The 25,716-nt window shown below is 50.3% G+C and overlaps 1 protein-coding gene across 4 annotated transcripts in view; it reads right to left on the bottom strand.

The window, feature by feature from the left end:
• OGDH (oxoglutarate dehydrogenase) overlaps positions 359-25,716 on the bottom strand; it is a 67,556-nt gene continuing 42,198 nt past the window's right edge. For all 4 annotated transcript variants that reach the window (XM_018047030.1, XM_018047029.1, XM_018047028.1 and 1 more), the window contains 19 exons: positions 24,313-24,428; positions 21,183-21,337; positions 20,897-21,043; positions 20,296-20,386; positions 19,740-19,919; positions 15,483-15,611; positions 10,026-10,205; positions 9,536-9,688; positions 8,684-8,786; positions 8,394-8,522; positions 7,909-8,059; positions 7,512-7,639; positions 7,166-7,344; positions 6,632-6,703; positions 5,840-5,968; positions 5,145-5,217; positions 1,872-2,035; positions 1,533-1,687; positions 359-1,442 (listed from right to left, as the gene is read on the bottom strand). In XM_018047030.1, the coding sequence (XP_017902519.1) occupies positions 1,322-1,442; positions 1,533-1,687; positions 1,872-2,035; positions 5,145-5,217; positions 5,840-5,968; positions 6,632-6,703; positions 7,166-7,344; positions 7,512-7,639; positions 7,909-8,059; positions 8,394-8,522; positions 8,684-8,786; positions 9,536-9,688; positions 10,026-10,205; positions 15,483-15,611; positions 19,740-19,919; positions 20,296-20,386; positions 20,897-21,043; positions 21,183-21,337; positions 24,313-24,428 (2,555 nt within the window). In that variant the 3' untranslated portion in view covers positions 359-1,321. The remainder of the gene's footprint in view (positions 1,443-1,532; positions 1,688-1,871; positions 2,036-5,144; positions 5,218-5,839; positions 5,969-6,631; positions 6,704-7,165; positions 7,345-7,511; positions 7,640-7,908; positions 8,060-8,393; positions 8,523-8,683; positions 8,787-9,535; positions 9,689-10,025; positions 10,206-15,482; positions 15,612-19,739; positions 19,920-20,295; positions 20,387-20,896; positions 21,044-21,182; positions 21,338-24,312; positions 24,429-25,716) is intronic.

Here is a 25,716-nt window from a genome sequence, read left to right as displayed (position 1 = left end):
CTTGGGCTCCTGAAGGGTGCTAACAGTGTCCTAGGGCGAGCCCACCATGCATGCTGGCTCAGATGGCTGAGTACTTTTTCAGGTGGAGTATGCTGGGGGACTTGGGAGCAGGGAACACTCAGAAATAAGGGTGCATCAGACACAATCTGCAACAGTAAGGATGGAGAGGCCAGGTGAGGAGGAGGACGGTGGCCAATCATCTGGCGCTGCTGGCAACCAGAGGGAGGTGGTCGGGAGGGGGGAGGTCCACCCGAGCCCGGCAGGGAGGAGAGCCACTTCCCAGGCAGGGCAGAGATGCTGCGGTAGCCTTCTCCTTCGAGGAGATGGCAAAGTAGAAAGAATGACACCATACACAGGCTCAAGGAGAACTCAGATTTTATGGGTCAAGCCAAATGCAATGCAAAGTTTCTTGTTACTTTTTTTAACCAAAATAAATAAATCAGATTTGTCCCTGTGACGGGTCAGGGGAGCTGGCCCTTTGGCCTTGTGCTGCCCTCACTCCTGCCCCTCCTCTCCCCCTCTGACCAGCTTTGGCACAGCAGAGAGAAGAATGCTTCGGAGTCTCCATCACGTTGAAGGGAAGAGGAAAGGAGGTGGCTTGGAGGTGTAGGGAGAGCAGGACCAGAGGAGCAGCCAGCACCCCGGCCCTGAGCGGCACTTTCAGGCCACAACCAGCCCCAAGTGGTGGAGTGTGCACGGCCCGCACGTGGCCGGGACCCTCTGGAGCAGTGGAAGTGGCCGCTGCAGAGTGGACCCTCCCGCTCTGTGCCAGGCCAGTCTTGGGCCATCTCCAGCAGCCGTCCCGCAGCAGTGCCCTTGGTCCACCGCGTGGTGAGGGTCCTGCCAGAGCCCACCCATCCCACAAACCCTCAGTGATGGCTCCTGCGAGGGGTTGGGGGCTCAGCTTGGGGAGAGGAGGCCACCCTTGTCCAGGTGCGGGAACCCCTTGCTAGGTGACCAGGACTGCTGGCACAGGGGGATGCCACATGAGGCCGGTCCTGTGGGGGTGAGCTGGGGGGATTGGGTGGGGGCAGATCTGTCCCTCCCAGGACACCTGCAGGGGCTCCCTCCCCTCCTCCCACTCCCCACTGTCTCCATGAAGGCTGCTCAGCTGGACAGAAGCTGTAGAGCCCGGGGCGGTGGGCATCTGGCTTGGGGGGCAGCCAAGCACAGGATGGGGCAACAGCCTAGTTCCTAAGTGAGCACGGGGCGTGTGCGGTACGGACGGGCAGAGGTGTGGGCAGTGCGGAGGCACGATGCTTTAGTTGGAAGCAAGGGGCAGTCGTGAGGTGCAGGGCGGCCCAAGCAGCCCAGGCGGCATCTACGAGAAGTTCTTGAAGGCGTCCAGGTCGAAGGCTGTGTCCAGGAGGCGCTGCAGCTCCGTGAGGTGGGTCTTCTTGTTGCCGGTGGCTGGAGCTGCTGCTGGGTCCCGGCCAGCATACCTGAGGGCAGCGACAGTGAGCGGTGAGGGCCACTGAGGGGACCGGGGCTCGTCACCCTCCCCAGCCCCAGCTGACTGCCCGCGTCCTTACCACACAGGCTTGGCGCGGCTGATGGTGGTTCGCAGCCTGGGCTTCACGTAGTCGTAGTAGCCTTGGTTCTTGTGCTCCTCCTGGCACCAGGCCAGCTCAGCGCTGGGGTACTTCTGGACCTCCTGCAGCAGGAGGTCGAAGGGGAAAGGCGACAGCTGCGGGGAGAGAGAGAAGCTACTGTCAGGAGAAGATGCTCAGAGTGACGGGCGAGGCTGGTGTCCCCAGCAGGGAGCTCAGTGACCCCTGAAAGACGTCCATGCCAGAAACTCTGGGAAAGCTCGAGGGCCCAGACACCTGGAGGAGGACCGCCAGCACGGTCGGGGAACCACACTCCCTCACCTGCTCAATCCTGGTGATGGCCACCTGCTCCACCATGTCCCGCGCTTTGCGCTCTCGGGTGAGGTCATAGTACACTTTGCCGGTACAGAAGAGAAGTCTCTTGACGTTTCCTGGGTTCTGTGCCGCAGGGCCATCTTCTGGGATCACCCTCTGGAAGTGGGTTCCTACGAGAGAATCCCCATGGCCAGGGGGTTTGCTCAGGACTTGGCGGAGGGTGTCTAGGGCCTTCCCTCTGTGAGGTGGGGCTGTACCATGGTTGACACCAGAACACAGGGTTTCTGAGGGTTAGGACACTACCCCTCCCAACAGCCTGTGATGTACTTGAATTAATCCACACTGAGAGAGCCTAACAGGCTCTGTAGCCTAACAGCCTTGGAGAGCAAGTGACATCAGTTCATTCTTCAGGACGATCTGCCTCAGACTTGGGGGACAGCTAGGACTAGTAGAGCACCCCATGACCGCTCTGCTCAGACTCCTCCTGAGTTTACAAACACCAAAACTTTCCACACTGGAAACTGGAGCAAATATTCAGATACTCATGGCCTGAACCATCCCTCTGGGAACAAGGCTGACTTCAGAAAGCTGCATTGAAAATGAGGGGTTCACTTAGTAACATATATGCAGCACACGATAAGCTCAGACTCATGCTACAAACGCAAATGCTAGGATTAGAAGGAAACTACCTTCACACACAAAAAGGCCAGATATGAGACACCCACTGTGAACATCATACTCATTGGTGAAAAACTGAAAGCATTTGCTCCAAGATTACAAACAAGGCAAGATCCGTTCTCACCACTTCTATTCAACATAACACTGGAATTCTAGCCAGGGCAATTAGGCAAGAAAAAGAAATGAAAGGTATCTAAATTGTAAAGGAATAAGTAAAATCATGTTTGTTTTATATGTAGAAACCCCTAAAGATTCCACACACACACACACACACACACACACACACACACACACACACACACTTGTTAAAACTAATAAATGAATTCAGCAAAATTATAGGATAGAAAATTAACACTCAGAATTTAGTTGTATTTCTATGAACAATCCGAAAGTTAAAAAAAGAAAAAAAAATCCTATTTGAAACAGCATCAAATAAATAAAATCACTTAGGAATAAACTTAACCAAGAAAATGAAAAACTTGTACACTGAAAACTACAGAACATTACTGAAAGAAATTAAAGATACCAATAAATGGAAAGTCATTTGTGTTCATGGACTGGGAGACTTAACACTCACGATTTTAATACGACCAAAGCAATCTACAGATTCAATGCAATCCTTATCAAAATCCCAAGGACATGGACTTTTTTTTTCAGAAATAAAATCCATCCTGAGATTCGTGATATCTCAAAGGATTCTAAATAGTCAAAACTACTTTGAAAAAGAAAAACAAAGTTGGAGGACTCACGTTTCCCAATTTCAAAACTTTTTACAAAGCTACAATATCAGAGCATGGTATTGGCACAAAGACAGATATACAGACCAATGGAAGAGAAGAGTTCCAAAATAAAGCTTCATATATATGGTCAGATGATTTTGACAAGAGAACCAATAACATCCAATGGGAAAAGGACAGTCTCTTCAACAAATGGTGCTCTTCAACAAACTGGATACCCATATGCAAATGAAGCTAGGCCCTTACACCACACAGAAACACTGACTCAAAATGGATGAAAGGCAGACCAAGAGCTGAAATTATCAAACTTAAACAATGAATTTGACAATGATTTCTTAGATGTAACTTCAAAGGCACAGGCAGCATAAGAAAAAAATAGAAAAAGTGGACTTTATGAAAATTAAAAAATTTTGTACATCAGAAGACAACACAGATGGAAGAAAATAGTTGCAAATCATATATCTGATAAGGTATTTATCCAATAAATGGAGAGAAATCGCACAACTCAACAACAAAATAAGCAACCCAATTAAAAAATGGGAAAGGACGTATGACATTTCTCCAAAGACAACATACAGATGGCCAGTAAGCACAAGAAGAGATGCTCAATGTCACTAATCAATAGGGAGACGAAAATCAAAACTGCAGTAGGGTACTACTTCATGGTCACGAGGATGCCTATTGCAAAACAAAGAGAGAAACAGAAAACAGTGCTACTGTTGGCAAGCCGTGTGGAGAGACTGGAACCTTGTGCGCTCTTGGGGACCACCACGGAAACGTGTGTACACTACAAGAGCCACCATACGACCCAGCAGTTCTGCTTCTTGGCATCTAGCCAAAGGGATCAAAAGCAAGGTCTTGAAGAAAGACTGGAACACCCTCGTTCATAGCAGCATTATTCCCGATGGCTAAAATGCGGAGGCGACCCAAGTGTCCACTGACAGATGAACAAACAAAAAGTGCGTATACCGTATACATACAATAGAATACTACTCAGCTTTTAAAAAGAAGGAAATTCTGACACATGCTACAACATGGATGAACCCTGAGGATATCACAAGCTAGTCACACAAAGACAAGTATCACACAATTCCACTTTATGCAGTTCCCAGAGGAGTCACCCCTAGAGACAGAAGGCAGGATGGTGGGCGCCAGGGGCTGGGGGAGAAGGGGTGATGGGGGAGCTGCTTTTCTTCAACCAGGGATCAAACCTGCACCTCGTGCGGCGGAAGTGCTGCATCTTAACCACTGGACTACCAAGGAAGTCCGGTGAGTGTGTTTATTAATGCCACGTAAAAGTGGCTAAGATGGTAAACTTTATAAAATGCATATTTCACCATAATAATAATAAAGGAAGAAAACCAAAGACAGGATTTGCCGTGATAGAAAGCTAAAGGGGGCTCCACGGCTGGCAGCAAGTGGGGATGTGCAGGGCTGCTGCGTGCTGCCAGCCGCCTCCGTCTGCTGTCCGGGTGAAATTGCAATGCTGTGGGCCTCACCTCACACCACTGAGCTGGGTGTTATGGGGCAGGCCCTACCCACCCAGTACCTTTCCTCTGTCCCTGGCTGCTGTCAGCCCCCAGGAGCAGTGCTTGGGCAGCAGGGTGCACTCTAACCTCGGACTCATTTCACTGCCTCTAAGAGAGACCTAGGGGTGCACCCAGCAGAGGCTGTGGACCCTGGTGGGACAAGAGAAGACATGCTGTTGGACCAGTCTGCACACAAGCTCTGGCACCCTGGCTGTCGTGTTCAGTGCTCTTTACCCAGTAACCAAAAATGTGGCAAGGATCACAGTGAGACTGACAAGCCCCCTACACAGCAGCAGTTTAGACCCCCTCCAAATGCCCAGCCCCCTCACGCCTACCTGGAAGCATCTCGTCAAAGTTGGACCTGGCCTCGGGGTGCCGCAGCAGGGACTTCGGGGTGAAGATGATTAACTGAAACACAGAAGCACAGGCTCATGACAGACCAGGTTCTAAGCATTCCAGAAGGAGGGCAGCAAGGGGCTTCCCAGGCCTGTCTTCAGAACAGGCCCTCCTGCTGCCCTCATGGCTCTGCAGTCAGGAGGAGTACAGGTCTGAGGTGAAAAGAGGAAGCAGGATGGTGCTGTTTGCCCCTGGGCTCTCTTCCTCTGCCCTGAGATGCTGGGCTCTGCTCAGCTAGCCACCCTTTTTTCCAGGGCCTGCTCTAGTCTGCTCAGAACCTTGGCACCACTACCCTATACCTGGGAAAGACACCTGAGACTTTCCTGGGCGTCCCTGCCTGTGGCCAGGGCTGCCCTGCTCCATGGGCTTGCCTGGCCCTGCACGGTGACCGGCAGCAACAGGAGGCATTCTCTCCTTGGACCCTTCACACACACTCCCACTCACCCTTCAACACCCTGCCCAGGAGCCTGCTTCCTGAGGACCCTCTGTTCCTTCGGCCCCTGAAGGGGCTCACATCTCCTCCAAGCTCAACACACCACCTACAACCCCCCGCTCACATGTCCATCCTCCCATTGGGCTGGGGCCCTGGAGTCCTCAGGCCAGGCCTCTCTGAGCAGGGACACCCCCAACTGACCGGCTTCCGGAAGGGCAGGAGAATCTGGCGACGTAGCACGTGGAAGAAGTTGCCAGGGGTGGAGCAGTTGACGACAACCCAGTTGCAATCATACAGCTGATTTATGTCAAAGTTGGCTTCCTTAAGGTCCTAGAGCAAAGGGGGAAAAGGCCAAAGGCCCAAAGGCTCTAAGCACCCTGCTGTGGGAGGCACCAAGGCAGACAACTTCAGAAAGCCCCGGGTCCCAGCCTCAGGCACCTCAGCTCCCTCTGAAATGAACACAAAGGGTACAGTGACGGAGCTCAGCCAGACAGCTCTAAGTTCTGAATGGAATTCTCAGTCCCACATTTATCCCTATGTCTCTGAAAACTACTGCCTGGCCTAGGACAGACACAGGGTTTAGCTAAAACCAGTTCAGACTTTCCTTAGAAACTGACTCCCAGCAATTTCCTCTCAGCTCTTGAAGTTTCACTAAAATCACCCCAGAGTTCTTTCCTCTAAAATGTTTGCCTGGGGAACTCCCTGGTGGTTCAGTGGTTAGGACTCAGCTGTCATTCCCGAGCGCACAGGTTCAATTCTTGTCCAGGGAACTAAGATCCTGAAAGTTGCAATAAGTAACTTCCTTGAATCAAAACACAGACAGTACTACTCCTAAAAGCTTCTGCTGCAGGAAGCAGCCTGGTGCTGTCTTCTATGCTCTGAAGAGGCCTCTCCAGGACACAAGCAGGCCTGGGCCCACCTGTGACTCCTGAGAGGGACAGTGCACCGGTACCTTCAGAGGCGCCCACAGACGCCCAGGTGGTGGCTGCTTACCGGCAGGACGTCTGGATCATCATTGCACATCTGCAGGAACCTCTCTGGCCTGGCGGAGGAATGTTCTGGGCCCTGGAACCAGACACACAAGTTACAAATCAGGAGCTTCCCCCATTCTGACAGCTGCATTCAGTACTTCTCTTCCTTAACCAACTTGCTCATTTCTGGTCTGAAAAACACCAAGGTATCTCTTTCCTGCCAATAGTTTAATTCCTTCTTCTGCCTACAGACTGGAGGGGAAGTTTCCACATCAGGACAGGGTCTAGTACTCCTGGCTCCTCATGGCTTCCAAATCGGAGTGTTAAGAAAACCCCTCACAAGGCCTGGGGGAGGAGGGAGGGAGAGCACAGGGACTGCCTGAACCTGAGAGGGCCCCAGCCACACCCCCACTTCTTATCCGGAACAGAGCAGGGCCTGCCTCTTGCCTCCAAGGGAGGTGGGGAACACCAGCAGAGCCTGCACCGTGCCAGTCTTGGGACCAGGGTCCCAGACAGGCCCTTCCTAGGTCTGCCAGGGAAGGGGTAGGGGGCTCACCATGCCCTCCATGCCGTGGGGCAGCAGCAGTACAATGCCGTTCTGCCGCACCCACTTGGCTTGTCCTGGGCAGATGAACTGGTCGATGATGCACTGGGCCGTGTTATGGAAGTCACCAAACTGGGCCTCCCAGAGGACCAGGGCGTTAGGACTGGCCATGGCAAAACCCAGCTCAAAGCCTGCAGAGCAGGAGGAAGGGAGGAGACCGGACAGCAGTCAGCTGGTGGGTGGGAAGGCGAGGTGGGGAGGAGGGGCTGAAAAGGGAAGAAGGGGTGGTCGGGGAAGCAGTGGGGAGAAGGTGGCTGGGGAGGAAAGGGAGGAGGGCCTTGCGGGCCCCAGTGCTCACCCAGGACCCCGTACTCGGACAGTGAGCTGTTGCACACGGTGTAGGGGGCCTGGTTGGGCCAGAGGTGGTTCATGGGGATGCAGGTTCTCTTGTCCACGTTCTGGTCATGCAGGACGTGGTGGCGATGGCTGCGGCAGAACAGCACAGATTAGCAAGCAGGAGCTGGCCCTGCACACGGCTCAGACTAGACCCCATGCACAGCCGCCGCTGGGGGCACAGAGCCTGGTTCTTAACAGAAGCATCTAATCAGAGCAGGAATAGGGTGCTTCTGGGCCTGAGACAATGGGATCTAATGACTGCTTCCTAGCAGTGATTTTCTTCTGGAAGACAAACACCACAGCCCTTCTTTCACGTCTCCTCCGCTCTGAAGGGCCCACAAGAACACCAAGGCCATTACCTAAAAGTGCCCCGCTCCACATCCTGGCCACTCAGCCGGATATGGATGCCCTCCTTCAGTAGGGAGCCAAAAGCCATGTATTCCGCCAGAGCCCAGTCCACAGTCCTGTTCTTCACCAGCTCCCCACGGGTCTTCAGGATCCGGCTCAGCCCTGCAGAGGCAGACGGTGTTCACCAGCCGCTCCGAACACCCTCTTAGGACAAGAGCTCCCTGTGGCCCCAGCTTCTGGGGTCCAGAGTTGCCACAAGAGTGGCGTCCAGACCAGGGAGGCTGTGACATCCCGGGCCTTCATCCACTGCTCTGCTGGCTGAGGACCACGACAGGGCAGGGGTGAGGCGACAGGGCTACCCTCATCCAACCACCCTTGCTCGGCCTTGAATGAGGCAGGAACCTGAGCCAGGTGAGGACCAGTCTCAGGCCAGAGGGGAGTCGGCACTACTTCCGAAGGCCCGGGTGGTGGCAGAGGGGGTGCAGGGCGCCCTCACCTCCGTGAATGGTGAAATCTTCCACAGGCACAGAGCTGGCCACGTTCCCAATGTGTGTGAGAATGTCCTCCGTCAGGCCTGTGGAGGGGCAGGTCATGCTCCTCGGCTGCCCGTCCAGGGTGAAGAAGCCTGGGACAGAAAGGGCAGGCTGACATAGGAACCATGGACATGTGAAATGCTGCTGAGAGGTGGTAGAGATCTTCTTCCCTTGAGAGTGGCAGTCGGGGGTCCGACTCTGGGACCCAGGGGGTGTGGGTGGAAGGGGTTCACTGGGGGCATGCCTCGCTCACCAGGCCAGGGGGAGTCCAGCCAGTGCTTGATGTGCAAGATCTTTTCGTCCTTGGACCTGGTGAAGGCCTCCTCACAGATCTTGTCATACTTGGAGATCTCCTCCTAGAGGATTCGGCACAACGCAGCCGTCAGGGCCACTCTGCACAGGGCATGCTGGGCACCCAGCCAGCACACACCGAGCCAGCACGCACCGGCACTTTCCCGGTGCAGAGTCCCTCGGATCCCACGGACCCCCGGGTTCTCCTCCCAACACGCATCACCTCTGGGAGATCTGTGGGAAGCCTAGTACAGTGCTTCCGTCCCAGTGGCTTCTTCTCCACTGCAGGCTGTGGGTCCTACTCACCTTCCCTCCAGTCTTCCTGATGAACTGGTCCAGTTCTCGGGCTCCAAGCACAGCCCCAGGAGGACTGAACCTGAGTGCCATCTTGGCACCTGCCCCTGATCCCAGCACCACCCTCATCCACAGGCCCCTGACTCTGCTTGCTCATGACCCACACCGCTTGTCTCTCTCCATCACCCTGCATGGGCCTTCCCTCTCATGACCAGCCAGAGAGACCAGCTCACAGCTGGGTCCCTCACCACCCTCTCACCCCCTCACCCCTCTGCACTGGGCTCCATAGGCCTCAGAGGCCAAGGTGAAGTCCTCTCAGGTCCCACCTCCCTCATGTAACTAACTCCTCAGTAGCCTGGACCTTCCAGGTTATGTGCTGAAATGCTGTAGTTGTAAATATTTCACACGTTCTCACTTGGATCCTAAGTGCTCTGCAGAATTGAGCACTGGCCCTGTGGTGGGTCTTCTCTATCCCTCCTTGGCTCCGGAAAGACCCACCAGGACAGAGCGAGGGACGCACCTCGTACTCAGGCTGGTTGACCACACCCTGCGACACCAGCAACTCTGCGTACTTCTGCAGCACAGGCTTCTGTTTTCGGATCTGCTTGTACATCAGCGGCTGGGTGAACATGGGCTCATCCATCTCGTTGTGGCCGTTGCGCCGGTAACACACCTGGGCACGCCGGGAGACCCCAGCATCAGGGCCCATGTTGGTCGGGACCCAGGACCTATGAGGACCTATCCCATTTCTCTTAGTTGACACCTCAGTTGACCTCTAGAAGTAGGGTCCTATCTCCCTCTCCTTCACACAGTAGAATTGCTTTGACTGTCCCCCGAGATGAAACAAGAGTGACCTGGGACTATCTTGGGAAAGGACCCCAATTACCTTCTTGCCCAGGTTGGGTCACCCAAACCAAAGACATAGGAGCTCTTGGGAGGGGAAGGGAGGTGTACCCTGGCCCTAGGGAGCCCTAACCCCTCTCTCCAGGACATTAGCTGAGGTTACTCACCAGGTCCACCACCACATCCTTGTGGAAGGTGCTCCTCCACTCGGCTGCAACTTTGCACACATACATGACTGCCTCTGGGTCATCCGAGTTCACATGGAAGATAGGGGCATTCACCACTCGGGCCACATCAGTGGGGTAGGGCGAGGAGCGGGCCATGCGCGGGTCTGTGGTGAAGCCGATCTGCAAGGGACAGACAGCTTGGCCAGGGGGCTTGGGCACGCTGATAAGCATGAGCAGGACAGAAGGAGGGTGGGCCAGGGCAAGCCTAACCCCAGGCCAACGGCACGGTGGGGACAGGGCTGGGGCAAGAGTGGATATGTCTGAGGGTGAGGGTGGGGCTAATGGCAGGCAGGGCAGAGCCGAAGGCCACCTGCTGGAGGTCACTTGGCTGCGTGTGGCCTACTCTTGAGACAGTCCCTAAAGGTCTATTTAAAAAAAAATTTTTTTTTCCTATTCTGGTAACAAAATTCATACATGTTGAACAGAGTTTGGAAGAGAGTATGAAAAATTAAAATCATCTATACTCTACCGGTTTCGGTGTAAATATCTTGATGCTTTCCTTTCTAGATGATTTTCTTTGCATGCATACACATGCCAATATAAATACAAAATTTCAGATCCTACTATTTCTATAATTTTGTGCTCTGTTCACTAACATGAGTATTTTTTCTTTGAAAAGAAAATTTAAAGGTCTCATCACTTAGCTACATTAAAACTTAATCATATATTTGTAATTTTATAATCTGCATTTAAAATTTATTTTTATGAACTACTTCAAACATCCAGAAAGTGTGATACTACATGGCCCTGAAAGTAGAGGACATAGTTTCCACAGGTTGCTGGATGTATCCATATGTCCATAAACAATATATAGATAGCTTAGGTTTGTTGTTGCTGTTTAGTTGCTAAGTCGTGTCCAACTCTTTGCAACCCCAGGGACAGTAGCCCGCTAGGCTCCTTTGTCCATGGAATTCTCCAGATAAGAATAACAAGTGGATTGCCATTTCCTTCTCCAGGGGATCTTCCTGACCCAGGACTGTAACTCGAGTTTCTTGCATTGCAGGCGGATTCTTTACCACTGAGTCACCAGGGAAGCCCCTTCTTAGGCTTAGTGAAGTCGCTCAGTCGTGTCCGACTCTTTGCGACCCCATGGACTGTAGCCTACCAGGCTCCTCTGTCCATGGGATTTTCCAGGCAACAATACTGGAGTGGGTTGCCATTTCCTTCTCCAGGGGATCTTCCCCATCCAGGGATTGAAACCAGGTCTCCCGCATTGTAGGCAGATGCTTTACCGTCTGAGCCACCAGGGAAGTCCTGATTATTAAAATTAAAAAGGCTTACTGGTATCATTTCAGGCTCACAAAAAAGTTGGAAGCTACAGAGAACTCCCAGATTCTTTATTCAGATTCAACAACGGTTCCCATTTTGCCCCTTTCATTACACAGGCTCTTTCCGTTACACACACGCACATATTTTCTGAATCATTTTCAGGTGAGTTGTAGACCAAGACTGTCCCTAGTCCTTAAAATACAGACATAGCCTTATCAGCCATAGTGCAGTTCTCAGTTCACTCAGTTTAATATTATAGAATATTGTTATAAGACCCCTCAGTATACACATTTCATCAACAGTCCTAATGATATCCAGCCTTTCCTGCCTCAGCCCAGTACTCAATCCAGCACTTCACTGTGCATTAGTTACCACCTCTCTGTGGTCGCCCTTAATCTGGAAGGCTCCTTACTGTTTTCGGTTTTCGTAACATTAACATTTTGGAAGAGTATTTCCATGTCTTTTAAACTATAGAGATACACATCCTATGTACCTTACATATGGTAGCATACTCTATATGCTGTACAGATTCTTTTCAACTTGCTTTCTGTTCAAATTTATATTCATGGTTCATCCAGGTTGAAACATGGACCTCTACTTTCCTAGCAGAGCTTGGTGAAACCTAAGTACTAAGTAGTACCACAGTTCATTTATCTGTTTTCCTGTCTGTGGATGTTATTTCCAACTTATGATTAATACACTGTTACTGTACACATTTCTACACTGGTTTTCTCCAGCAAACACTTGAGTTATCTGCAGTCCTCCTAGGAAGGGAAAACTAAGCCACAGGGTCTGAGCTCTACACTTGAATACCCCCAAGCGCTCTCCAAAGTGGCTGGGCCATGCACCCTTCCCCAGCAGCAAGGATACCTTGCATTTTCACTCACCATACTGTGACTGTTTCACCAGGATATTAAATATTTTAATGATTATATAATACTGTTTCCTACAGTTTTGCCAAAATTTATACAAAGACTCGTTGGTTTTGATAAACATTCTTATACAAAAACAGTTTGCATCTGATGGCTTCCTTAGGAGAAAAATGTAGAAGGGGAAATCCTAGGTGTGTTCTTAGAGAAACGAGAGCCTCAGCCAAGCAGGCCTCTCTTTTCCTGCTACAGATCTTAACTGACCTCACATCATGACAGATGGTACCAAAACCAGCAGAAAGACTGAAAAAAACATTAGTAAAACTGTAGGTTTTTACAGAAGTCTGAGAGCTCTTTATTTATGATGAATTGCTTTTACATAAACTCCTTTATCACACTGACTAAAGAAAAGATTAGAACTAGTCAGACACTGATGAGAACATTAAAAAATGATGTACCAGCGAGAATTCTGATGAACACTTACAGAGACCATGCACAATCCCATGGTCTATCTGGGACCCCCAAAAGGGAGATGTGGGCAGGTACCAGGTAAGATAGGAATCATAACATGCTCGTTACAGCTAGAACCTCACAGAAAGTGAACTGCTTCGAAGTTTTGAGGTCTCAGTCCCCCAGACGCCCTCCCCAGTATCTGCCACTGTTACTGACTTCTGTATCTTTAAGCGCATATGGTGGGTATGTGCACCACTGACACACACATTCACTGACACACACACACACAGATAGAGCTGCTCTCCACATTCTGCTCTACTTTTTTCCCCCATTTAATGTATCTTACAGATGATTTCAACAGTATATATAGATCCATTCTTTCACATGGCTTTATTACACTGTGGTTGCTGTTAACTTACATTAGTGCTTATTTACACGTGCGCGCTAAGTCACTTCAGTCATGTCTGACTCTTTGCGACCCCATGGACTGTGGCCCACCAAGCTCCTCTATCTATGGGATTCTCCAGGCAAGAATACTGAAGTGGGTTGCCATGCCCTCCTCCAGGGGATCTTCCTGACCCAAGGATGGAATCTGTGGTTTCTTATGTCTCCTGCAGTGGCAGGCGGGTTCATTACCACTAGCGCCACCAGGCTCTATTCTAAACACTCTATGTGTATATATATTGATTTATATGTATTAATTCATTATTAAAGCTTTGTAACACATGTATAGATCTATCATAAATTACTTACCAGCTCCCTACTGACGCAGTGGTGCAAGTTTTGGGGCATCCCCACAATGCCCCTCCATATGATTATATATTTCAGCTCTATATATTTACATCTTTCTTCCAGTTTCATTAAGATATTAATTGTGCAGCAGTGATACACACACACACACACACACAATGACTGAACTGTACGGCTTACGGGATCTTAGTTCCCTGACCAGGGACTGAACTTGTGCCCCCCTGGAGTGGAAGCATGGAGTCTCAACCACTGAATCGCCAAGGAAATCCCCTAAACAAGATTTTAAAAGACTTTGGCACCTCTCCTGCTTGCCAGGATCCATAAGAGATTACCAAATAGATTCTGCCATCAGAATATGTTAAAAAAAAAAAAAAAAAACCTCCTGGGATGAAATTCATCTGACTCTGGAGACTACGTATAGAAAAACTTTTCTCTTAAAAAAAAAAAACAAAAAAACCAAAACCTCCCTGCGTCTTGGGCTTCCAATCCCTTTGAATGATCTTTGCTGTACTGTTTCCAGACTGAAGACCATGCTGCTGGCAACTCAGCTCCTACCCAACAAGCACTGAAGACTATCTGTGCTTGGTCATCTGTATAAAACACCGTTCAGTGACACATTGTTTTTTAGACCTTTCTCTTTCTTTGGCGTTTTTCTAATAATGTTTTTTAAAAGAAGCAATTCAAATATCAACTCTCAAGCAAGCTATTCAACTCTCTGCTCAATTTTCTCCTGTGTAAAATGGAAATGATAGTACCTGCCACATGGGTAAGACAGGGATCATGCTTTAAGTTAGAGGATGTGAAGTCACTAATTTAGTCTGGCACACAGGAGGCACTCAATAAGCAGTAGCTGTTATATTGTATGTTACATTCATCCTTAATGCTCCTGATCTTGTTTGTGTTTGATATTGTACATTTTAAGTTCTTGGGCATTCACTATGTACTGACTACCACATTTATTTTCATGTTTAAATTTTTCCTTCTTCCTCTCTATTTCTTGCTGGGACAGTTGCAACTGTTTGTCTTCCTCTAACTCATTCCACAGGTATCAACAAACCATCTTCATAAATCAAACTGTCTCGCCACTTCTTGGGTTTGGTCCTCTGAGGGCCTCTCAACACAACTGGAGTAAGACCCTGTTTCTTGGGGGCCATGCAGAAGCAGCTGATGACTGCTTTCTCTCAAAAAAACCTTCAAACCTTAGATGTGACAGCTTCATTACCTCCCTTGGACAGAGGGGACCCTTCCCTGACTTGCTCTGCTGCCCCCTAACATTTGTCTACTTGACCTTGCATTTCCACCTAAAGGTCAAATCCTCAGAGAAACATCTGCAGGCTAAGCCAATACCTGGAAGGCCCCCTGCTCCCCTCACCCAGAACTATAAGCTCTATAATGACAGGCAATGTGCCCTTTCTCTGCTTGTTACCTGACACAGCACCAGTACTTAAAGGAACTCAAATATCTATTATATGAAAGCTCACACAAGTTGGTGAGACGAACTCTCGGATGCACCGCACAGGAAATAACAGATATAACCATGTTAAATATTTTACAGTTGGGCAGAGATATTTACTTATAAGAATGTTCAACAAGCGTTATTTGAAACTGAAAAATGAGAATCTTAGTTAAAAGTCTAACAACACAGCAATATGTTTTATGAAACAACCTATAATGTATATTGTCATCAAAATTAATATTTTAAGAATATATAATGACATGAGAAAACACTGTGGTAAATAAGAAGTGGATGTAAAACTGTGTATGTAGAACCCCAGTTTTTTAAGAAAGAAAAGCCATCTATGCTTGTGAGTCTAGTAGAAAATATTTTAAAATAATATCATGCTCTTAAAACAGCATAATTAAAACCTCTCTACTTTAAAGAAAGTATCCTGTTTGTCCAAGTTTATTAATCAGAAACCAACAAATGTACTAAATGATAAGAACATGTCCCTGTAAGTAAGACTGACGTGAGCATAGAAGCCTCAGGACAGTCTGATTGCTGATGTGGCCTCCTTAGCCTTCTCTGCTGCAAAGACCCCAGAGCCACCCAGGTTACCTGGTTGTTGACAACCACGTGGACAGTGCCATGAGTCGTGTAGGACGGCAGGTCACTCAGGTGGAAGGTCTCGTAAACGATGCCCTGGCCAGCAAATGCGGCGTCCCCATGCAGAAGGATGGACATGACCTACAGACAGGCAAAGGAGAACCCTGATCTGACGCGGTCCTGGCCACCGTGTCCACAGGGCACGCGGGAGAGTGTATCATGACCCACTTTTCAAACAATGATGTAGTGTTTGTTTATTTTTGGCCGTGTTGGGTCGTTGCTGCTGTGTGCGCTCCTCTCTAGCTGCAGAGAGTGGGAGTCACTTCCTGGTTGTGGTGCACGGGCTTCTCACTGCGGCGGCTTCTATGGCCCAAGGGCTCAGCGGTCGCGGCTCCTGGGCTCTAGAGCACAGGCTCGGTAGCTGCGGCACACAGGCGTAAATGCTCTGTGGCATGTGCGATATTCCCGGCCCAGGGACCAAACCCGTGTCTCCTGCACCGCAAGTGGGCTCTTTACCACTGAGCCACCAGGGGAGCCCCAAAATGATGTATTTTGAGATCATTTCAAACTTAGGAAGAAAGTGGCAGGAAAGCAGACCCCCAGGCCCCTCCCAGCCTCTCCCCTGTGATGTGCTCCAGGTGGTGTGCTCCATGTCCGCACACCTGCCACCTTCCACCACCATCTGCTGCAAAGTCAATGCCCACTGCCCCTGAACCCACCACGCAGGACCCTTTCATAAGGAAAGCAATGCTGGCCCAGAGCCCATCCTCCCCAGATCCCACGCAGATGCACTCTCAGGGCCTCGCCTCTTCGGCTTCTCTGACCCGGAGCAGCCCCTCGTCTCTCCTGTCTCCACATTCTGGACAGGCCTTGGTCTCCAACGGTCCTTCGTGGACAGACTCAGGAATGGTGCATGCCATACCTTGGACACCTGAGGTGGCCTGCCCCATGTGAATGCAGACAGGTAGCTGTCCAGGTTTCTCCCTTTAAACTCACCATTTCTCCTCGGTAAGGAGCACAGTGAGGAGAACCTTTACATCCTGCTCCTCACCACACCCCCACCCACCCAGCAGTCTCCGTGGCACCTCCTGGATGCTACCCGGTGTCACCCCTACCTTTATGCACTCGTGTTACGTAACAGCGTTCTCTCCTCGACTTTTATTTGTATTAACATGTGCTCACGGATTCCTGTTGTATTCAATGGGCTGTAACTGACTAATATCAGTAGTAACTTTGACGCTCACATCGTCCCGGGATGGACTTGGTGTGGGATCCCCATGCCATCTGAACAGGCCCCGGGGTTCATGGTGTGTGTGTGTGTGTGTTGCGGGGGGTTGGGGGGGGCCCTCCCTGCTTTCTGCTTTCTGGCACAAGAGCTCTCAGCCTCCTGCCTAGCCCTGGAATCGGACATTTCTCTAAGGAGCCTAGTTCCTTCAGTGGAGGATCGCCTTTAAAACTATTTGTGTGCTCATCACTACTAGAACACGTCATCACTTCTAGGCTCTTTCAGCCCAGAGCCAAAAAACGGATACCAAGTTCACGTACAGAGATTTCTCAATTTATACACTGCACAACTACAACACCTCCAGTTCCAATCCTTTTTCTGTGCCTCCCTCCTTCCACATTTATAAACACCTCCTGCACTGTCAGACACCATTCCCACTGTCCTCAACACATTGCCTGCTGGCTTGCTACCCCCATGACCCTGCCACCCTTATTCGTTGACGCCCTCTTGCCGTGTGTACTCAGCTTCTCTCACCTCCCTGGTCCTCACGCTAGGAAGGGAAGGTCCATGTGCTCTTCAGAGACAAAATCTAGATTCTTTTTGTAGCAGACCCCACGTGTCCTGCCATGGTAGATGCAGGAGCGCTCTCTAGGACAGGCAGAAACAGACACAAGCGTTGGGTTTGTACAGGGAGCTCCTCAGAGGAGGGAAGCTTTGCCAGGTCCCGAACAACCGGGGGACCCAGCGCTTCTCCCTGATCACCAGGATGCAAGTTTCCTCTCTGCAGAGCCTTCTCTATACAACCTCAGCCTCCTGCCCTTGGGCACTTCAGGCTAGCCTTCCCTCCCTTCTCGCTATTTCTCCTGATCGTCTGGTGAAGCTGTACTGGGCCACTCGCCACGCTACCTGCCGTCCCTGCAGTCTCCAGTGTGCACCAGCTGCTGCAATCATACTCCTACCTACTCCTGGCAGGAGTAGGTTTCTGCCTGCAGCACTGGGGAGCTGTTTTCCCACATGAATGTCCCAAGGGCCAACCCTGAGCCAAGCTGGGTCAGGCTCAATCTTGCACCAGGTTACAGAACAACCTTGGCCACATTTATAGAAATTACATATTTTTTTTTTTTCTGAAACACTGAAGGTTATGTAACAAATAATCCAGCTTCCTGGATTCTGGGTTTAACAGAAATCAGATAATTGCCTAGAGGTTTGGGATGAGTAGCAAGGATGGCAAGTGTGGAGGACTGGTGGGGTCTGACCCATCCACTAAGCAGGGCAAGGGTGGGCTCAGAGAGAGGGGTAAGGCTGGGGGCCTGTGGGCACAGGCCATTCACACTGGGCAGGGCACACCTGTGGACCAGGCACTCCCTCAGACAAGCGCCTGGCGACCACATGGGGCTAACCAGACTCCTCTGGCCTCACAGGATTGATTGCTGTGATCATCTGAAGCATGTTAGATATGCTCCATTGCCTTTCCCTAGTTATTTCATTACTTTTCAGGGTGTTTCCAGCATTCTGAGCAAGCGATGCCTGAATGGCTGTGTGTCTATAATTTATGAATGCGAATATCACATAATGTTTTCTGCAATCTTGTTCCCCTCCCTGGCCACACTCCCTGGGTGAGTGTGCTAGCCATGGACAGCAGAAATGCTGGAGGTAGCAGTCACTGATGCTGCTCTCCTCCCCATCCCTCCCCTGCCACAGTGTCACTGGTGGCCTCGGGGGCTGCACAGGAAGCCACTTTCTGCCTGTTTGGAGTTTCTGTGGCACCGTCCAGGCTCCCAAGCCCAGGGAAGTAACTCTCATGTCCTAACATCCTCCCCATGGGCTATACTCTTTCTCTGTGGTGCAGGAACCACTTCCTATTCCCAATGCCACCTCCAGCTGGGACCCCATTACTCTCAAACCATCCAAACACAGTATGAATAGAGTCTTGAATTAAAGAACCTAGTAAACTAACAATCGGCTCCACCTCTCAAAAATCTGAGGCTCACCAGGGCGTTGTTCGGCCAGGCTGCCTCCCACCTACTTCATTCTTGTGCGGCCTGTAGCACCTCCCCTACCCGCCGCCATCTTTGTCCATCTTTCATCTCCAGGGAACATTCTTTTCTTCCCATCTACCTAAGTCCTGCTGTTTCTTTAATTAAATATGACAACTATCTGCTCTATCAATGAGAAGATTTGACTGCCTTTCATTCCACTTCCTTCCATACCCATGTATCCCTCTTCTGAAGTTCTTTATCAGTTAACCTGCAGCTTTATGTCTCAATGTGTATGTTCTATTAGCTTTCTCACATGTGACCCTGTTTCTAGGAAAAAGAGATGCTTGAGAGCATGGTGGTGATGCTGACTTCAAACACGCCCCAGAATGCTCACACAGACACTACAAAAAGTTGATTTTCCTGATTGCTTGGCTTTGAGGTTGTCATTAGAAAGAACTATATAATTTGTAAAAGACAGAATTACACTTTGAGATCAAACAAGGACAGTTACAATCCACTGAGGATTTCTATATATCAGCAGGCTGGCTAATCAACATTAAGCATTCACCATCACATATCTGGAAAATGCTGGTACTAGGGCCATCCAGACCTCAAGCTGTTCTCCACCTCTGTACTAGGACAATCCAGACCTGGAGCTGTTCTCCATCTCTACATGGTGCCATCCTAATATTCACTGGGCCATCTCTTCTCCTGTCTGTCAGCTTCACAATTCCTCCTTTAGGCTCACCCACACCTCTTCCTTAAGACCCTGTCCTCTTGCTCAATGACAAAACCTCTTTGACCATCATGATTATCTTGCAAGACTAGCTTCTCCTCAGCTGTGGTAATGAAAGCAAACTACTCCCCACCTAGCCCTGGTGGTCACAACTTGGGAGGAAGCCTATCTGTAACTGGGACTGGTTTACTATTGCTACTCTTCGGAATTCCACTCAGAACATTTTGTTCAATTCTGGAAATGTGAGGTCTGGGGCGTGCCTGTGGCTGTGAGCCTGTCCTGGACTGTCTGGACTCAGGACTGCCCCCGGCCAGCCCACATGGTCTCACCTTCTTCCCCTCAGTGTCCCCGCAGTAAAACTGCTCAGCTTTGGTCTTGCCCATCACCACAGGATCAGCAGCCTCCAGGTGGGAAGGGTTCGCCACCAGCGACAAGGTGATATTCCTGTCGGTCACACGGTTGATCCGCCGGTGATACATGCCTAGGTGGTACTTCACATCTCCAGAACCCTGCCGGCACAAACGGTGAGGCTTTTACCTAGGCAGGGAGACGCTTACTCTCTGTGACAGCCCTGTCCTGTGTTATTTCTACACCCAGAACTCTCATTCCTAGAAGGACGGAAAGGCTTTTTCCAGAATGGTTCCACCCAGGGTATAAGGAGGAGGTCCCTCAACTAGAGGGCCACATCCCCACCCACGGTGGGGAGAACTGCGGGGGCTGCCAGGCCTCTCATCTCTCTTTTCTCTGGGAGGTCAGCCACTTCCTTTTTTTGTGAGTGGTATAGAGGATCCCAGACCCCATAAGTCCTTCTAGAGAAATAAATGAAGCCAGGGTCTGGCGTGGGTTGGAGCTATGCTAGTTTCTAAAAGAAATCAGGTGTCTTACCTCATCAGCTGCCTCCAGCTTTGAGTCAAACTGACAGAAAATCTGCTCCAGCTCCTTCCTGATGACGTTCGCAAGCACATTCAGTCTCCCCCTGGACACATGGGAGTGAGCAGGGTCTGAGCTGGGCCCTGGGCAGCAGACAATGCTGTTTTATCCCCTTTCTCCCCTGAGGGACAGGTAGTGCCTCAGTCCGCAGCTCAAGAGGAGCTGAGACCAGAACTGATGGGGGACACTCAGCCTCTGCTTGCCTGGCATCCAAGGCCATGACGAGGTAGGAGGAAGAAAAGCAGAAATCAGAGAATGCTGCCAGCCTGCAGTGAACGCTCCATCCTTAGCCTCCTCTGCCTCCTCAAGCTGAGGTCTCTGCTTCGTGTACCAAGCCACCTTCCCTCTAGGTTAACCTCCCTCACCTGTGATCCCACACAGTCACGAGGCCAAGATGTCTGTCTACAACCACATGCGGCCTCGAGTGTGACGGTGACCACCCAGTGAGGGGCTGCTGTGACGATGGTCACTGGGGGCAAGGATTAGAGTTACTGTATACCAGGCTTGCCCAGTGCCCTGCCTCTGTGCTCCGGACGCTCGCAGGGTGGCCAGGTACCTGTGTGGCATTCCCATGATCACGTAGTCCACTCCGTTCTCACTGGACTTGTCAATGATGGTCTTGAGGGCAGGAATCAGTACCTCGCAGCCTTCCAGACCAAAGCGCTTCTCAGATGACCACTTCCGCTGCAGGAACTCCTCAAACCTGGACAGAAACTAAGCCACCCTGAAGAGGCATGTCAGCAGGGACAACCTTGCTCTCCCAGAGCTGTGGCCACGCCCCAAACCCACCCAACCCCGTCAACAGACTGTACCACACAGAGGGGGCCAGGGCAGCCCTGTACCTGGTGGAGCGCACGAGTCGGGCCAGCAGGGTCCGCTTCTCCTCGTTGGTGAACTGCATGACCCCGGGCGTCTCAAATTTCTGCCGGATCCACTGGCACTGCTCCAGGTCATTGATGAACATGAATTCTACCCCAATGTGCTGGCAGTAGGCCATCTGTATTTAATGCACACACACACAAACACACAATCAAGGGGATGTTCACCCAGGTATGTTGACTGCCCACTTAGCCAGAAGGCTGGGAGGAACAGGTGGCCTCCACTTCAGATGCAGCAGAGCTAGCCGTGACCTGGGGCACCAGGCCTGGCCCCGTGACCTCCTTTCACTCTAAACTTGGCCATGTAATGCTTCCTCCACGTAGCATGGAGCCTAGTGGGCAGGGAGGGAGAGTGAGAACCCCTGGGTCAAGGTATTCTCCTTTCATTGTGGGAGGACAGAATCACCAGCCTGGGGACAAGGAAGCTGCTGGGCAAGGCAGCTTCTCTGACCTCAAGGTCAGACTGTGCCCAGCACCGTGAGAAAAAAAGGCCCTGTGCCACTGGTGGATATCACAGCTCAAAGGCCACTTAACTGTAGCAGGCTTCCAAATTCTACATTCTTCTTTGAACAATTGACTCCGCTTGGGGATATCAGGTTCTACAGAAGCATGACTGCACATATACAAAAAGAAGGGTCCTGAACAGAGCAGGCACTTCATGACACCACTCACGTGTCACAGCTGGGAAGGAGGCCGTGTGTCCTGTTGAAAGCCTAGGGTGACCTGGGCAGTATGCATGCCAGGAAATCAGAGAGAGAGAAAACAGCAAAGGCCCGGGAGAACCGAGTGTCAGAGAGGCAGCCCTCTGGGAGTCCGTCATGGCGACTGTGCTGAGCAGCCTCTGGCAGGGTACGGGGCTGAACTGGGGGCCCTCTCTCGTCTCTCCTGACGCTGACCAGACAGAGGCGCCTGCTGGGGAGCCATCTGGAGGGGCCCACACAGCCTTCCTCAGCCAAGTGATCAGCACTTCTCTCCCCTCATCACCTGCTGGCTGTCCTGGGGTCCGAATGAGGGGCCGACAGCAAACCCTAGTCAGTGCTGGAATTAAAGAAGATATGCCCTGGTGTGCCACTAAATCTTAATTAATTAATATTTTGGCCATGCCACACAGCTTGTGGTATCTCAGTTCTCCAACCAGGGATCAAACCCTGGCCACGGCAGTGGCAGTGCTGAAGCCTAACCACTAAGCCACCAGGAAACTCCCAACAGTGAGTTTTAGGCCCACAAATGCCCTTACATGCCTTTGCAGCAGCCATGCCGACCAAGCATGCTGGGTTCTGCTTGGTGGTTCTGTCTGTGACCCTCTTTGGTTTTCACAATGAACACGGAAACTGGCTGGCACGGTGTAGGGCAAAGTTGCGCCTGGGATCCCACCAGGGGGCCCAGACCTGGCACCAGGCCACTGCTCTCTTACTCCCGCCTCTAGAGCAGGGCTGAGCACCTCTGCACATTAGCTCTGTGATAATGAAACAAAGGGACATTTGCCTGAACTCAAATAAAGGCCAACCACAACACTCTCCCTATCACCCTAGCCAAGAGATGAAAAGAGGAAATGGAGCTGGGAAAGACCTTGATGTTTAAGGTATTTTCACTAACCCCAAACCCTATTTCCCTGATGATTCTTCACATGATAAACTGGGAACTTCTAAACTGGATGTACAAAAAGCCAAGGGATAGGGTGTGAGGGCCTGCCTACCCTGACTTCAGAGCCAGGGAGGGCCACCACTTCCACCTGAGCTGTACAGCATCCTGATCTACTGAGCTGCAGAAGATGGCGTATTTCTGCACAAACACACTTGAGGAAACACAGCCCAGACACAAAGTTTGTAAACATGAACCTGGAACCTTCCTCCATGAGCTTAAAATGGATGAGTCTTCCTTGGGACCCAAGTTGAGTTGCAAGCCTAGTAAAGAGGAAAGGAAAGGGTGGAAGGAGAAGGGAGGGGAGGGGAAGAGGGAGAAGGAAGGGAAAGGCAGAGGGAATGGGGGCTCCCTCCTCATCTTTACACACCCAGGCAGGAGAACCCCGCCCATGCTCCTTATGCTTGACTTACGCCTGATGGGGCAATATTTCCATTACTGAACAATTAAAAGCTCAAAGGAACTATTAGGTCAAAACCAGTACGTTTCCATCATTACCAACATGAATTCAGCTATTAACTTGGAACACATAGTTACTGGGCTCCTGGATCATGTTTTGTCTTTCTTGTGTTGGCTCGGTCCCCAGAAGGGAAGGGCAGGGAGTTTTAGGTGCGGATTCTTAGATTCTCTACGTTAGGAAGAGAAGAAACTGCACTTGTTCTAAATTTTCAAAGCGCTACAAGTTGACTATTATGTCACAGGACCAAGAGCACACTAAGTTCTGTCAGGTCACATAGCAGCCTATGTACGCATGTTATCACGTGTAAACATACCTAACGCAGCACATCAGGTAGCTTTACACAGTATCTGTAAACCGTGAGAATGGGTATCCCATGCTAGGACAGGTTGGAATGGGAGGCTCTCTTGGAAGAGCCCTGGATGTGGGGCCCTCTGGGGACAGGGGCGCTATGGCTGAGAACCCTGGAGTACAGGCCCAACTGTCCCACAAGAGCCCAACTCCTGGGCTCTGGCACTGACTGAAATGAGAGCCGCACAGGGCTCTCTACCCCTTTCAAATGCTGGGATCAGGACAAATGGGGACTCAAGTAGTCGCCTGCAAACACAGTTATGTATCCTAATCTCTAGGAGATTTGTAAAAATGCATATTTCCAGGCTCCAAAACCGGAACTGACTCAGTTGGTTGTGGGTGGGCCAGGGCTTTCCCCAGGTGTTCCTATTCAAGCAGGTTTGCAGAAAGCAGTCTTTGTTTACCTAATGCTTTAGGACATATATTTTTTTTAATCTTAGAAGCAAATTCTGCCTTTTTTTTATGGTTGATTGTAAAAATACAAAAACACGGATTTTCATCAATAAAATAGCCAAAAGAAAAAGTTTCTTCCCTTACATTAAAAAAACATATAGGATCAAGGGAAAGAAAACCACCTAGTCCGGAGGCTTCCATAAGTTTTCTCAAGTTCCCTGGAGCTTTCGGGAAACAGCCCAGCTTTCTCACCTCCAGGCGTCGGATGATCTCCCGCAGAGGAAGAGCTGACTCCTGCCCTCCAATGAATGTGGTGGTGGGCAGGTGGAAGACCTTGTCCAGGTCAGACTCGTCCAGACCGTAGAATCCTGTTGGGGGGAGGAGAGAGGGGCACAACCACACGGGGGCCACAGTTTAGGAAAAGGGGAAGGGACTCCCCAGAGGAGAGAAAAGAGAATAGAAAAATCATAAAACCTCTGTTATATGTGAAAATAAATACTATCTTATAGCCAGAGACATGAACTTTAGCAACAAACCAAGCTGAGTATATTACTGGCATCATAGGAAAATGAGAATAAAATTCATATTACACATATATTAGTCCAGTGCACCAATTACTCATAATTTAGAAAAAAGTGTATTTCAAGGTCCCAAAGACACAAAGCAGTTTAGGTTTGAAAAGGCATTAGGTAAGTCAATCAGAAAGCAAATGAAAAATAGTTAAGGAGAAAATTCAAGTAGAAAATGAGGAACTGGATTAGAACTAGGTCACCTATGTCTTAATGGCAACAACTTTTGTTGGTGGTGAGTGACAGGAAGCTAGGAGACTGAGAAGTGAGGGACAGCCAAGGGGCCTGCAGGGAGAGCTGCCGGGCAGCAGGGCAGAGGCTCCCACAGCCATCTGATGAAGGATGGCGCCTTCTCCTGGAAGAAGTCCCAACTGCACATACAGAACCATCCTCCAAACAGCACTTGGCATTCACAGATCTGACGATCGCTCTCCCCAGTCAAATACTGACACATATTTACTGACTAATCGCGAAGAAATTTACTGTATCACTACCACCGAATCGTCATTGCTATCTGCTGAGCACCACGAGCATGGTGCCTCTCCATCTGAAAGCATATTTCAAGCTGATAAACACGTGGTGCAGGGGCTTTTTCCTAGGCATCACATGCTTGTTTCATGTTGCAGTAATTATCAAAGGGGAAGAGACATGCAGGAAAACTGTCAGGGGACACTACATTAGGCGCCACACCCCCCGAACACTGGCTGAACGAGGGAAACCGCAGTTCACAGCCCCAGACTCCATGAAACACGAAACTGGAAGCAAGTGCCCACGGTCTCCAAACCTGATTGTGCCAGATCAGACATTCTCCCATTTCTTGACCTAATTAAGTGTAAATAACACACAGGGCCCAGTAAGGGACTCAAGCAGTTGCTTGTAAACACAGCTGTGTATCCAAATCTCTGGGGAATCTGGGAGAGTTGTAAAGATGCACATGTCCAGGCTCTAATGCCAGACCTTGACTCAACTGGTCATGGGTGGGCCATGAAGCTCCTTTCCCAAGCTGGCTTGGGAATGACAACCTCTATTCATCTAATGCTCTTGGGAATGACTACCTTGATTCATCTAATGCCCTAGAATCCTTTTT

This window comes from Capra hircus, chromosome 4, assembly GCF_001704415.2.
Source record: "Capra hircus breed San Clemente chromosome 4, ASM170441v1, whole genome shotgun sequence".
NCBI lineage: Eukaryota > Metazoa > Chordata > Mammalia > Artiodactyla > Bovidae > Capra > Capra hircus.
The sequence above is the reverse complement of the archived record's forward strand: the minus strand, read 5'-3'. Positions and strand labels throughout refer to the sequence as shown.